Below are 15,352 nucleotides of genomic sequence, written 5' to 3'. Positions count from 1 at the left end.
AGCTGTTGTATGAGTTAGCATAAGCTGAAGGGCTGATGTGAAGTTATGAAGTTCTGAAGGAAGGAAAGAGCAGCATCCAAACTGGTGACAAATGAAGTGGTTGTGTTTGCTCTAGTAGTAAAGCATCAGTTAAGTAGAAAGGCTGAAGACCAAGAATGAAGTGGCAGGGAATACTGAATCCAACAGCACTGACAATGACTGCTGTGCTATTTGAACACTGAGATCCTGGCTTTTGGTTAAGTTAGTGGAAACCAGCTGCATGAGCCTGGGGGTTTATTCTGTACTAAGGAAATATTAATATCCAGTATTCCAGATAAGTTTGTGCAGTGGATGTAGTCAGAAAGAAGATGCTACCCTGAAATCAGAGCCCTGAAATGTACACATTTTAGAAGTTATGTTATATATTATTTTCTTTTTAAATGATGCTAAGGAATAGGCTTAGATGAAGGTCTGCTCATAGGCACTGACCAAACTAAGAAGAAAAGATGTCCTGTGATCCAAAGAACTGAATATGCAATTACCTCTTCCAAAAACCCTGTAGGCAACATTTAAAGCTGTTATGAGATAGTAGCATTGATCTCAGGAAACCAGCAACCTTACCTAACTGTCATCCTTCTTAGTAAGGGACTAAGTACAGAAGACTCTAAAGGAATGTAATGCAGCAGCTTTGATAGTACTTAAGGCTATACCTCTTCCCAAACATGGTAACAACACACACCATAATAATGTGCGTTCGGAAACTTCCTAACCTGCTGGTGAAGAAGGCATCATCTGGCCCTTTATGACTAAAACTACGTTTGAAACGATAAGGTGAAACAGTCAAAGATACAAAGAAAGTCAATGAAAAATATTGGCAATAAAAAATTACTTATATACAATTACTTATATACATATTCAACAGATCTATTTAAATAGGTAAATATATTATTTAATAAGAAAGAGTCTTTAATTCAGAAGAAAGAGGCAGCTGATGGGTGTATAAGAGCATTAATTTCTTGAAGGAGACAAATAAGAAATTGCTATTCAAGTATTTCTCATAACATGAGAACTTACAAAATTACTTTGAAACACACAAAAGTCTCAGAAGGGAAATGCTTTTTAAATGATCCACAAGTAAATTGCAGAACCTGCTGCTACAGAATGACTTGGCTCCCAAAATACAAGTGAGCTCCAGAAGCAGTTAGATAAATTCATGGTAAAATGATCCACCCAAAGCAATCTGAACACCATGATGCAGATGCAGCCTCCCACTCAGAAAGTCCCTAAAGCTGTGCTTAGTCAGAAGTTAGGATGTATGAAGAGAAAACATCCCTTGCCTACTTGCCTGATTCTTTTCCTAATTAGCTGTTGGCTAAAATCAGAGACATGACAACAGCAGCTAATTGTCTTTTATAGCCATCTGTTGTGTTTCGTTCAGGCTGACCCAGCAGAGCAGTTTGGGATTAAGTTGTACCTTTTTATTTTCCCTGGAAGGCTGTAGGTACAGTGCACTGCAGTTAGGAAATGCAGAGCTCTGATGGATCTTTGAGCAGTTTAGCTAGGCACCCCTTTCAAATAAAAGATGCTGAGGTAGTATGGCTTCCAAAATATGTAGTGATGATATAAAGCTCTGAAAACATTCTGCATATGGACCTGTATAAATCTTGGTCTTTCTAGGCTGCCTAAACACATACATTGTTCTGGGTACTGCATTTGTCTGCTACAATAAACTGTAATAAAACATGAATAGTCTCATAAAATTATATCGATCCAGTGCTTCACCATATGATGTCCTCACTGGAAAGGACTATTTGCAGGTGCAAGGACTTATGATGAAAGTTCTTAGTTCACTGAAACGAAACAGTTCTCAAAATGAAGTCAGTAGGCTTTATACTGTAGCTTTAAACTAGGGTTTGAAAGTCAAAGGAATATCTGAATTGTGTAAATTATACAAACAATACAAGGGATGGTTTTCATACGCTGCTTGGTCTGATGTGTCCCATCCTAGGCTAAGGTAAATACCTGTCAGTATGAGGGCTTCTGTACTTACTGTTGCCAGGTTATGCATGATGTACATAGAAGAAACTTTATTCTTACAACCCAAAGGAAAATGAAACTCTTCCCCTTCCCTGTCTGCATCCTTTCTCCTTCCTCAGTGGGGTTGAAAATTCCACATCTTTGATGTCTGCCTTTGTGGTATTAAAAAAAAGTTAAGATGGAAACAGTTGAAGGTATAGGAAGATAAAACGCAGGAAGATAAAACATAGGAAGATAAAACAGTGTAAAGTCTACGTAGAGATCCCCCAGCTGGCTTTCTGCTGACAGCCCTGGATGTTGAAAATGACCTAGGTGGCTGTGGGGATGCAGCTGTGGACTTCAAACTGGCTACTTTGTGCATCTGAGCTTGGAAAATGGCAAACTGGAAATGGTGGATTTAAGTGGAGGTCCCATCACGAAACACCAATGACCTGCTTAATCCAGCATTGGCATTTTGTCGTTTCTGTCCCGATCGACTGACTTCCATGGGCACTGTTTAGAAACCAAAACATTTTCATTTGCAAATCATCAGTGTTTTGGGGGATTGGAAAAAATATCGCTACTGTGCGACACTGTTCTGCAACTGACTGCCCACACGGAAAACCATCCTAGTCTGCTCTTTTGCTGAATAGCTTTATGTGCATAATCAGTGTTGGACAACTCCCCAAGCTGAAACTGTCAGTTAAAACATTCATTTTAGTTTTGCAGCATTGCCCTGTTGTTCTTTGGTTAGACATCAATACTATAATAAGGATCATGATTCTGAAATATGAGTTTCAGAATTAAATGATAACCTATATTCCTTAAAAGATTTCAAGTTAAACAGTACACATCAAGAAAAGAGTATTTTTAAACTCAAACACTGGTGTCTCTCTGCAATAGAGACAAAACTAACCAGGAATACTTTATGTGATAAGAATGAAATAGGAAATTATTCATATTCCTTGAGACTGAAAATGTCACTAGTGTCAAGTTTGTGCATTGTAGCTGCTAGAACTGAGTTTTTCAAGAGCAGCATTTCTGAACTAAACAGTTGTATAAACTTCGAGGTGCGTGTTTGATATTTGACCCTGATTTTTTTCTTAATATAGTGAAATTTCTAGAACTGTAATTATTAATCTTCAGTTATTGAATTATCTGTTCTACAGAAGTGTTTTAATTCATTTGAGTTCTTTTGATCCAAAGCGATGCATGGGCATTTTTTCATGGTGTTTTAAAATGAGTGTTTTACAGAGTGTATTTCCTTGCCTAACTCAATAGAATGAATGTTTTGGGAAGCTCACATTGTAAATCTTTATATAATGCATATTTTTCTTCATCAGATGGTTGCAACAGTAAAACTAATTGTGTTTGCCATCTACCTGAGGTGATGCATATTGCATTCTCCTTCATGGTCTGGAATTTACAGCTCTGCTGCATGCTGAAGTGCTTGGGGATGTCTGCTGAAGATTAAATTTTAGCCTGACTCAATGATAAAACTGGAGCAGAGCAACGCTGATCCTTTTTCTGGTTTATTGCTTGGATACAATGGTTGATTTAATCAATTTACTGTGTAATGTATATTGATATCATTGTTTCATGAATATTGACAAAAATCTCTTTCAACTTGCAGCAAGTAGTGGCAGCAATAAATGCAGGAATCATACCTTTAGGAAACACATCTACTCAAATCAGTCACTGGGACTTGGGAAGTTCCTTCTTCTTTGCTGGCACTGTTATTACCACCATAGGTAGGACACAGCTTATTATCTTTTTACAGTAAATGAGCTGAAACCCTTTTGCTTTTCAGTGTGTGCATATATTTGTTAATTGTAAATCGTTCAAATCTTCTGGTTTAAAGTAGAGAGTTACTTTTCTAGCTGCAGGGGCAGAAGATAGCTGTTGGGAAGGAGCCCTACCCGAGTATTGTGCTTTTCTCTAGAAGACAAACATTGCTGTATATTTCTGCAAGGGGACTAAAAGAGGTTGTGGAAATGTTTTCTGGGGGGGAATTTGGTCAGCTGTGTAGTCACAAGTGTTAAATAGGGCATGCTTTAAAGCACGTGTGCATTAAACCTTCACTGAGCTGTAGGGAATGACAACTGTGTATAAGCCTATTCTATATTGTTGTTTTCTCTGAATTCTGAAAGAGATGAGGAAATGGTAAAGATTCGGTTCAGTTTAATTTAATTAGTTATGATTGTATTGATTTGCATTCTAAGGCTCACTTTGAGGCTTGAGTTGCCTTCAGTGAAGTCCAAAGCTGTCAGGTGATTTCTCTATGCTCACAAGCCTGGGGAGTTTTAAGATCCCTTTTGCATTTAAGAGCCTCTGTCCCTCAGAGCAGGTATGGATAGGAGCAGTGTTTGATCTATCTTCACTGACTATAATATAGCGGACGTGATACACCGTTCAAAGGTGTGCTCACAGATCACAGAAAGGGCAGCCACAAAGGTGGATGGAAATTTGAAGAAGAAATCAAAGGAGAACAATTTAAAACCTCCATTATGAGAGTAATGTATAAAGAATTGTAGCATTCCTACAAGAATTGCCTCTATATATGCATATTGTGATGGAAGAGGATGCTTTCTAAGTGTGGTATATATCTGTGCTCTTTCTTTTTGCAGAAGTGTGTCTATATGTCTTGTGTTTGAGTAGATGCGTGTCTATATGTATGTGTAAGTACTGTCTATGTGTAATGTTTTTCCATATCTAGAGCAACTGAAACACAGATTTAGTGAAAACAGAGTGAAACTCTTACTTCCTTGAGGTTAGTAACTGATTTTATAGTAGTAGGTGCACAAGGTAGTAAAAAACCCAAGTACTGAAATGTGTAATTTTAACAGATTATAGCAAAAAACGCAAGAACCTTGAAAGGATATCTTTATGGTTAGTCTTATATTATCCTCTTCTGGCAGCATGAAGCTTTATGTTGTAAGTATCCATGGTCCTGTAGAAAGTGTGTAGTATTTGCTTCAGTTCCCACTAAAAGTTGATGGATCAAAGTGTTCAAGGAATTTAAGTGATTGAAAAATTATTTGCAAGCAGTGGAACATTTTGTTTCACCACCTTATTTCCAAGTAGAACTAGGGCGTTTCTAAATCCAGATGTTTCCTGATTTATTGACCTGAGTCCAGCAAAACATACGTGAGTCCTGCTTAGAGGGGAGAGGGGGATTTGCAGAGGCATCCAGGCCTCTGATCCACTATCACCAAGAGGCAAGACAACCCAATAGGAAATACATTGGAATGTGAGTATTTCAGGTCATTTCTGCAAACCAGCGCAGTCAGAATCAGGTAACATTAGGCAACTGTACATATTTATTTCAGGATTTGTGATAGAAACCTGAGAAAACGTGTGTGGGGAAAGTCTTCCATAAAAAATGTTGGCTTTGGAGTAACTGGTTTTCATCAGAGACCCTTTTTGACAGGAAGCTCCCAGTTAGTTGCAGGTTTGAGCTTTGGTTCTCAGGACCTGAGGAGAAAGCTGTAGTGTGGTTGATGTTGTCTTCCTGCTGTAAGCCACCTCCCCGCTGGCTCACAGGGCTTGTGGTGTGTAAGCAGATGGAACTGTCATGAAAAGCCCTTGGAATTGTGGTTTTCCCAGGAAAATGGTGACAAGCGAAACAATTGGGTGTCCTTTGCCCTATTCTTTATATTGTTATGTACCATCAAGTGATTTTGTGTTCAGAAAAGTATCTTCTCATGCATAATAACCTATTGAAAAAGAAGGCAATCCTTCCGATAAAGGGGCATGATTTTATCATATAACTTGATATTTTAACTTCTCAAAGGACTAAAAATGCAGTTTATGAGCAACTCCAGAGAGTTGCCATAGCTTTCAACCAAACACTACAGGTATTCTTTGTGGACAAAGACATTTATAAGTTCCTAAAACAACTTTACATAAATATTTTAATAATAATAATAATAATAATAAAAGTGATTTGAAGTGATTGAATAAATTGTGTAAATATTACATCCTTTAGACAGCATAGCTTCAGAAGGATTTGGATAGAAGGAAAACGATAGCTTTCCAGTGTTGCAGCAGATTTTGTAGCTTCTCAAACCTCTTATTACTATAATTTTACCTTATTGTTTAGCCCACACTCTCTCTGGTAATATCCTAGAATCTAAGAAATTCAAAGGGGAGCCAACAGGTTTTTTTATGGATAGTATTTCCCAAACCCTTCTTTAATGAAAATAAAGCCTTTCTTTATTGACAGTTACACTTACATCCCCCAAACGTTTGGTTCCTGGGAAGAGGGGGCAATAAATAAAGCCTTTAGGCTTTGCCTAAGCAATAAGTTATTGGTTTATATTTAATGTTATTGTATCACAGTAGTGATGAACATTGAAGTGAAAAATACTGACTGGTGGCTGTTGGCAGCAGTCCCAAACTAGCTGTAGTTTCTTGCTCTTCTGGGTTGCCTGTAGGCTGTGGAAAGGCTCTCTGAAGGTGATGTGTGCACCTATTGAGTTTCAAAGCCAGCTCACAAAACCAGAGGTTACACTAGAGGAAGCATGGCTTGATACTGATTTCACAGTTTTGTTATTCTCTTCATATTATCCAATAAGCTTTACACTGCATATTAAAAATTAATAAACTCTGCTTGAATAGAATATAATCTGTTGTACTACTCCTAGATCTTTCCTAAGAAGTGGATTTAGTTGAGAGGTCAGGATCAAACAATTTCATAAGATCCTTTGTAGCTTTTTTCCCTGTGTCTGAGTAGGTTGGCTTTATCCTTGCATTTGCTACTGGGCAACAGCATGAAACTTGTTTCGGGAAGGGCCCTCACTGATTATGGCTTTGGCTTGCTTAGTTAGGTGTTCTCACTTGTGGATATGTTTCTATAACAAATATGCCTTCTCTCAACAAAGAAATATGAAACTTCGTGATTACTCTGTGTGTGTGGAATGGTTTCTGACAGTCCCTAAAAGGGAAAAGGGTAATGGAGGGAAATAGGAATGCTGAAATTGGCTATGAAAAATATTGTTGCATTGTTCCCTGGGACATTGTGCATGCTGCAAAGCACAAAAGAGTCCTTTTGTCTACCTGAAAATGTCATTATCTAGTCAGTCCTGTTCTAAAACCACATGTCCAAAGAAAAGGAAAAAGAGGGCTGAGAAGAAAAGAAAGAAAATAATGGTAGCTCCATCACAAAGCTGAAGATAGTGCTGAGGAGGATGGGAAAATAATCTTTATGTCAGCTCTTTTTGAGAGCTTATTGTTGCCACTGCACATGTTTTTTTACCCTCTAGACCATATTCTTCAATAGGTAGCTTCACTCAGAAATGGGCATACCTCTTTTAGGGCCTGAGAAAATCTTAACCTGGCAGCAGATAGGAAAGGACCCCTCTCTTACTGCAAGCTTGAGACCTGCATCTAGAGAAATTAAAACAAAGTGGACATGCCAAGGCCTTAACCTGAGCAGTTGTTTTCCCAAAGGGCTTCTGTCTCACCACGTAAAAAATGTAATGTCAGCTGTAATACCAGGAACCATATCATAAAAACCTCTACCAGACTCCTGTGGATCTTCGTCGAAAATAGCTGCATTATTTCTGCTGTAATTCCAGCCAGTCTATAATGACTTTTTCAAGCACTGCAAGTAGACATGTAGTGGAAAGGATACTTATTCAGACTCCTGGAAGATGGAGTATCATGGATAGCAGCTGTGATCATGTCAGGAGTGCCAGCAGCCTTGCTGGTGCCTGTGGTTTGCCAGAGCTGTGTCTACACAGGGGTGAGCTCACAGAGCTCCATTAATACCTTAGCACTCAAGGATAATTTAGAGCCATATTGATGTCCAAATCCAATAGTTGATAGTAATTGCATCTACAAATGAAAAAAAAAAAGGAAGAAGACATCATTTCTTTTTGTCCTTTTCCACTGTTTTTCACCAGCTCTTGGTTTTTGAACCCAAGCTTCTCATATGTGCTGGAAACAACCTCTTGAGAAATTCACTGATGAATGAAGTCTTTACTTTAGCTTCATGCACCTAGCTGGGGTAATATGGTTATGTTGCTTGGGTCCAAAAGCCAAGAGTGCAGAGGAATGTGAGTATTTCTTATAGAAACAGAATCAAATCGACTGTAAATCTTTCTGTTGTAGGAACGGTTGTGAATAACAAGCAGCCAAGATTCTAAAAAAAAGAAAAGATTTGTATTTTTGCCTAGAAATCTGAGCTTAATTTGTCGTATTTAGAGTTGCAGTTAGTTATGTAGCTTCAAATGCGATTTCACTGTAAGGAATAGTTCTTTCGTATTCCCCCACTGCCTGCACACAAGATTTTCTTGTGAAGGCAGGGTGTTCGAAAAAGTCTTATTTCATTGCTTGTTGACTTGAAACAACAATAAAGTCCTGCTGCTAAATCTGTTCCTTCTGGCACCGTTTCACTGCATTTTTGAAATACAAAGTAGCAGAGTAATGTGTTGATAACTAAAATACACCAGATATGTTTGATGTTATAAAAAGACAAATATTATGTTACCTATTATGTCATTTAATGATAAAGGTAAAAAAAAATTGCAAATGATGTTGAAAACTTCATTCCTTCAGTTTGGAAAAGGAAGAAGCATCCTTATGTTAGAACGGGTTTCTTTCTGCCTGTTTGTGCCATTGAAGCAGAGCTCCTGAGGATGAGCACAAAAATTTTACTGGAAAAGATTGCTCCAATTTGCTTATCAGAATACAAATGCTGGGATTTCTTTTTTGTGTATTTGAAAGGGAAGAGAGAAGAAGCAAGTAAAAGAGAGTGAAGTGTAAATGCTAAGGTGATTGAGAAGGGGCTTGGTGAAAAACTCCTAAAAGTAAAAAGCATAAAATACATCTGCCTGAAAAACATTCTGGTTTGGGATTTTCTCCATCATATCATTATTCAAATCTGCATTTGCGACTAGGACTTTTAAATGAGCTAGACTATACAGTAGACATTAGAGTCTATGGCTTCTGAGGACCTGTTTCTTTCAAAGCTCCTCAGCTTGAAATCTTCTTTGATTCCCTTTCCAAAGCAGCCGGTACAGTTTCATTAAGGGAAGCTCATGGATCTTACCCTCCACTAATACTCTGGATGCATGCGTCCAGATTTCATATAGTTCCTAGCAAGAGTGTGGGTGAGGCAAAGCTGAGTGTAGCCGGTTGATAAGACCAGCTGCAGAGCAATGCAGAAAACAGTGGCTAAGTTTTATGGTCTGTGAAGAGATGATAGTGAGAGACATGCTAAAGAGGTCACTGCGGAATGAGGTGGAAATGCTCCTTCAATCTCTTACTCTGCAGAGGACTCCACCAAAACCTCCTACTTCCTTATCATGAGCTCCTGTTGACTCTCAAAGTATGTTAAACATGCATATCTCATCTGATTAAATGTCAATAGAAAGAACTCCTTTGTTTAAAAACCAAACCTCCTGAGGTCTCCTCAGAATTCAGTCTTTCCTCTAGGTCAGCATTGCCCTTACCTTCCCATTCCCATGCTGCTGTTCTTAATAGATGTTAGAGCTACAACAGCATTTTGGTCTCTATTTGTTCCATTCTGATTTATCTCCTTTGCTTCTCTTTTGTTGCCCCTGTGAAGAATTGTCTGAATCAGAGCCGGTTACTGGCTGTTGACAAGTAGTGGTTCAGCCACGCGCTGGAGAGACCTGTTAGGACTTTTGCAATGAAATTCTCCAAATCATAGAATCATAGAATAGTTTGAGTTGCAAAGGACCTTAAGATCATCTAGTTCCAACCCCCCTGCCATGGGCAGGGACACCTCACACTAAACCATGTCACCCAAGGCCTCGTCCAACCTGGTCTTGAACACTGTCAGGGATGGAGCATTCACAACCTCCCTGGGCAACCCATTCCAGTGCCTCATCACCCTAACAGGAAAGAATTTCCTCCTTATATCCAAGCTAAACTTCCCCTGTTTAAGTTTTAACCCATTACCCCATGTCCTGTCACTACAGTCCCTAATGGAGGGTCCCTCCCCAGCATCCCTATAGGCCCCATAAATAGTTCATCTGAACTGAGCATATTCTCTCCCAGGACATTAGCTACTAAACAAGATGTTGGCTGTAACTATTTCCCCCAGGAATAGTGAGGGGAGAGTGTACTACCACTATGCCCTTCATTTTCTCCTGCATTTGTTCAGGCAGCAAGAAAGCAGGCTTCTCTGACTGAAATGCTGAGGAAATAGCACTTGGACTGCACAAGGTTCAGAAGTAATAGTTAGGATAAGACTGCCAGGATCTAAAAACCTGGACCAGTGGTGGAAGAATGACCATGGTGAAGATCTGAAATGAAAGTCTATTAGATGATAGAACTCAGTTAGAGACATTAAGGGCTTGTATATCAGAAAAAATGAATTTAATTGAATGAGCAAATCAGAGACTAGAACTCTAGTCTCACTGACCAAAATGACTGAGGTTAGGAGAAGGAGAACACCACTTTTCTTCCTGCATTTGCCAGAATACTCAACAGTGGTAAGGGTGGCTCTGAAATTGAAGAAGTGCAAATTTATAGGATGACACATAAATTTGTGTCATTTAATTAGACCATTATACTGGTTTTTATACCAGCCCCATTTTGATACACAAGTATCCAATGTGCATGTATATGGTAAATTGCAAGCACTTGCATGTTCTGTGGGCCATATTCACAACAGAAAGGATCCAATACTTGTGGTGATGCTGTTACTTTAAATTACTAGCTAGATTAGAAAAGTTTGGGGTGACGTAGCCTCTTAGTAGTGTGAATATACAAGGGAGTTTTTGTTGACCTGGTCAGCTCTGAATTCTGGACCAGAGACTTGGCAATGGATATATTGGTATAAAAGGATGCTGTCTCTTAAGGGAAAGTGTGGCATTAGTGGCATTTCACATCACTTTTCACATCTTATTTTGCAGTGATCTTTTTTTTACACACTTTTAATCTGGATTCAGAGCACTGCCAACTCCTTACTTTTCTTGTAACACCGAGTTTCCAGTGAAATGTTTTTCTGACCACCTGGAATGTATTTCAACATTGATGTGATCCCATTAAAACCTGGTTTTGTCAAAAAAACTTTTAGATTTTATTAATAAGCTTCTTGCTAAGCAGCAGTGATGGGTTTGTATTTGGTGGGGTGTCTCTTTATTGCTGGATCTTGCGAAGTACGGAGGAAGACAGTTTTTTTATCATTTTTGCAGTTTGATGTGCTTGCACAATCTGATGGTTTAATCTTCCTTTCCTCAAAACCAGTAGAATTTGTGTTAAAACAAATGGCCAGGTATGTAGCTTTCCACCACTCTTTTGTACCTTCTGTAATTTCCTAAACAAACTGTGCTTAGTGCAGCTCCTGCTGAGGTCTTGCTGTGGAATGAAAATGCCAATTCATCACTTGGGACACAGTCCCGAATTTACACTGCAAATGAGCATGGGAGTGTTCAGAGCTTCCTCTGTTCATGCTAGCGTGCTAATGGACCTGGATTTTGGGGTCTGTATTCAGATTCTCATCACCAGCTGATCAGGGTAGGGTTTCTGAGCCTCTCAGTCACGTCTATTTTAACTCCCAGGTTACAAAACCTTGTTGTTATCAATAAAGGCTGCCAGGAAGAACTGCTGAATATCGTTGCACTGTTTGCAGAATGCCAGGATGAACGCAGTGATTTCCTGCTTCCCTTTTTGTTTATTTCTGTAATTGCACCAGGAGTGGTGCAACTAACCATGGGAACCTCAAACCCTCCAAGCAAACAGAGGCATGGGATTCTGGTAAACAGGAAAAAATGAATGCTTTGTGCTTCGTTTCTATCAAACAAAAGTAACAAAACTGGAGACACTAACTGTGTAGAGTCTAGAGGTCAAAATAAAACCACCTGTATGTAGTGTATATATCCAGTCAGGATGACCTGTTGATACTTTCCCCACATTAAGCTGTTTACCTCTATGTGCTGCTCTGTTCACAGCTGTTTGCACTTACTGTTTAGTTGAGCTTCTAAGCAGGACCAGCTTTTAACAGGGGAACAGCAGCTGTAATCAACGACAGCAATACCAGATTTTTAGGTCTGGGGGATCGTTTTGGCTAGCAATATAAAGACTAATGTGGGAGGTTTTAACCTTTATCTCAGCTGGAGTTCCTGGCTTCTGATTACTATGGAACATAAGGCTCTTCTTAGGTGCCTTTAGCACAAGTTCTGGGTTCTGAATCCTTGATCTCTTGTTGAGCAGTTTTGCAGATCTGGCTGAATAGCATCTTGTTATACACCAAGTAAGAACCTGCTTAATGTAAGTCCTACTCTGTCTGCTTATCATATTGACCTGAATGTAGGATGAGGTTAGTTTTCTTCCTGGAAACTTAGATCTGAAGATTGCTTGTATTACATTGAGTTTCTGCTTGAAACTCAATCAACTGTAAAACTTCTCACAAGTCCCAGCAATGCCTCTTGGCACCTTGGCTGCTTGGAGCAGTGGGGGGACTAGCTGTACCTTGATAGCCCAGTGTTGTACTGGAGATCTGCTAAAGAAAAGGCTCAGTTGGTCAGGGTAGACTTCTTGTTTAGTATTTTTTTATAAAGACTATAGAAAGGAAGTGATATTGATAATCTGGAAAAGCTTTAAAGAGTTCCTGAATGGCTAGCAGCATAAAATCCAGTGTGTTGTGTCACCAGCATTATGGAGTAAAAAAGCATTAAAGTATCACTCCAGCACACAAGAACATCCATTAGCACTTTATAAAAGTGTTTCTTTTTTATGCACTCTCTATTTTCTATATTTCTCATTAGTGCCAGCAGCTTAATTTCATTAAAAAACTGCAAAACTGGAAGAGAAGCTGGATAGGAATACAGACAAAGGGAAAATTAACAAAATCCATTAGCTTTTTTCAGTGAGTGTTTTTCTGTGTTGAATCCTCTGGTGCTTTGGAAAATCTCATCCTCTGGGGTCATCTTTTTTGCAAGAGCTGCATCAGTTAGTTTGACTTGCAAGTGAAATTCTAGTTCATATCTCAGTGTGGGTTAGAAATGTGTTTTTTCAGGAGTACAAGGTTATTTCTACAGTAATGTGCATATAATCTGTACATGCAATGCTTAAGATAGAGGATGAAACACGCTAAAACCCAATTTGAACTGCTAATGCAAGTGTAATTGTTGAGTAGGGAAGTTATGTTCTGATTACCTCAGTTTTTCATTTGGGAGGAGAAGACATTTACAGAAGACACCTGTTACTTGCAGGTTAATACTAAGATAGGTGGTAAAAAGGACTTGCAGGATGCCAAGCAAACAGATATGTGCAATAGTACCACTAGGAGCCTGTAAAACATGAGTTAATCTTTTTCTTGAGGTGGTCTTGTATTGAGTACCAGTGATGAAAAATTTAGTCTGGACTTGCACAGCAGGATCAGGAAGAATAACCCCTTTTTCCTTGTAGCTAATTTACTTTCTGAAAGTCACCCTATTCTACAGAGATCTCTTTTAAGAGAAGCAATTAGAAATACTTGATATTAAAGGGTTAGCAGGTTAAGATTTTTTTGCTTTTTGTTCTGCGGGGAAAAAACTGCAGGGAATTTTATTGTTGTGGCTTCATTAGAGATGTACTTTTTTCTCTTTTCTGCCCTTGTCTGGGATTCTGATGTGTTTTGCTGGGCCGGTAACCAGAGCCTAGAGGAAACAAAATATAATTAAAGAGAAGATGTGACTTCCTTCAGACATCTTTGCTGTGGATGTTTCACAGCAACGATGCAAATTCAAGCCTTGCTTGTTGAACAGGAATTTGGTGGTAGGCATGGTCTCAGTTAGTCTCCCTAACTGCAAAGAGATCCTTTACCTGCAGAAATCCTTATTCAAAGGCAGTTGTCCATCTGAAATCAGTAATTCAGTATTCCCATATACTGTGGGTATGGCAGTGTTAATTTAATATTTAGATGAATAGGTGGAAAGTATGAAGCAGTCCGGGTAGGAAGAATTCCGATCTTGAGAATTCAGACACTAAATACATGAAGGTTAAGGTGGTTTTATAATGCTTTGAATGTAACTACATTTTTTCATGCCACAGAACTTGTTACTCTTTCTGTAAAATATGTATTTAAGTTGCAGTATCCAGGAGCCAGATATAGCTAAAACCAGAACTGCTTAAGGGTGAAGTGATTTGAAAATGGTGGTGGTGGTGTTTCTTATGTGCCCGAACATGGTGAGGGTGTCTGAAGTTGTAACCAAATGCAAGTATTTGGTGTGTTGCTCTTAGGTCCTTTCTTGTTTCTGATAGCCAGGCTCCAACTCTGACTTCTGAATAATTGCTTCCTTGCTGCCATGACCTTTTGCTATATAGACCTTCCATCTCATTTTCTTTCTTGAGACACATAGTCTGGATTAAATACTTCCCAAGAATGGATTGATGACACTTGCTACTTGCGGGACTGACAAACTCTTTTCTGTCACTGGGGTTAGTTGTACAATTTAGTGCAGGGAAGTCTTTCTTTTTGGTAAAGATAAATACTTGAAGCATCGGGTCAATTTTATTACATGTTAGTATTTTGTTAACCTGTGAAAACTTCCACCACCTGAAGAGACTGCATAGGAAGGACATTCCCTCCTCTTGTCTATAGCTGCTGTTTCTCGTTCTCTAAATTCAGGCTATTTTAGTTTCCAATCTCCTGGATTAGCCACAGTGAGGATTATTCACATCTAATCTTTGCAGACTTTCATTCTGACATTAGATATCATTAGATCACGTATTAGTACTGACTTGCTAATTTTACCTGTGTTCTTTGGGTAGTGTGGCACAAAATAGTTACCAGGGAAAACATGGATGGATGGATTACCTTGGTTCACAGGTCTCTGAGGCTTTTTGCTGTGTGATGCATCACAGCAAACAAGTTATTGTGGAGCCAGCATGGTGCTTGCCATCTGCTGTTCTGACCTCCTTGCTGCTGTGTTGTTTTGTCCGTGGTGTTTATTTAGATCACAAACTCTTTGAAGCAAGTATTTTGGGTCATAATGGCAAGGACATGGGCAAAGATCACAAGTGTCTGTATTGCTCAGCTTAACTGATGACAAGTTAGAGAGATCTTACAGCTAAAATTGCTTATTTATATCTCTGCAATAAAGACTCTGCAATTTAGATCTGCAATAAAGATTCCTGCTGCAAAGTTCCCTTAGATTAAGGATTTGTACTACTTCTAATTTACATAATCTAATTTTATGTGATATTTGAATGCTACTTAAAATAAAACTAAAACCCAAAACACGAGAGTAGCTTAAAAAGACAGAGATTTTTTTTTTCAATGTAGTGGTGGATCTTTAATCATACTTTATAAGTTTTTAGTCAAATAAGGTAATGTCAGAGGCTATTGGAGTCTCTCAGCTTTTACGTAGGTAACATAGAAATAAACTGCAGTAATTTT

The 15,352-nt window shown here is 38.7% G+C and overlaps 1 protein-coding gene across 4 annotated transcripts in view; it reads left to right on the top strand.

The window, feature by feature from the left end:
- Positions 1-15,352, top strand: part of KCNK2 (potassium two pore domain channel subfamily K member 2) — a 128,493-nt gene that overhangs the window by 60,807 nt on the left and 52,334 nt on the right. For all 4 annotated transcript variants that reach the window (XM_062637029.1, XM_062637033.1, XM_062637030.1 and 1 more), the window contains one exon: positions 3,629-3,746. In XM_062637029.1, coding sequence (XP_062493013.1) covers positions 3,629-3,746 — 118 coding nt within the window. The remainder of the gene's footprint in view (positions 1-3,628; positions 3,747-15,352) is intronic.

The sequence above is a fragment of the Pezoporus occidentalis genome, unplaced genomic scaffold (genome assembly GCF_034315485.1).
Source record: "Pezoporus occidentalis ecotype Australia unplaced genomic scaffold, CSIRO_AGI_Poc_V1 ctg50, whole genome shotgun sequence".
In the NCBI taxonomy this organism is placed as follows: domain Eukaryota; kingdom Metazoa; phylum Chordata; class Aves; order Psittaciformes; family Psittacidae; genus Pezoporus; species Pezoporus occidentalis.
This window is presented reverse-complemented; position numbering and strand designations above follow the sequence as displayed.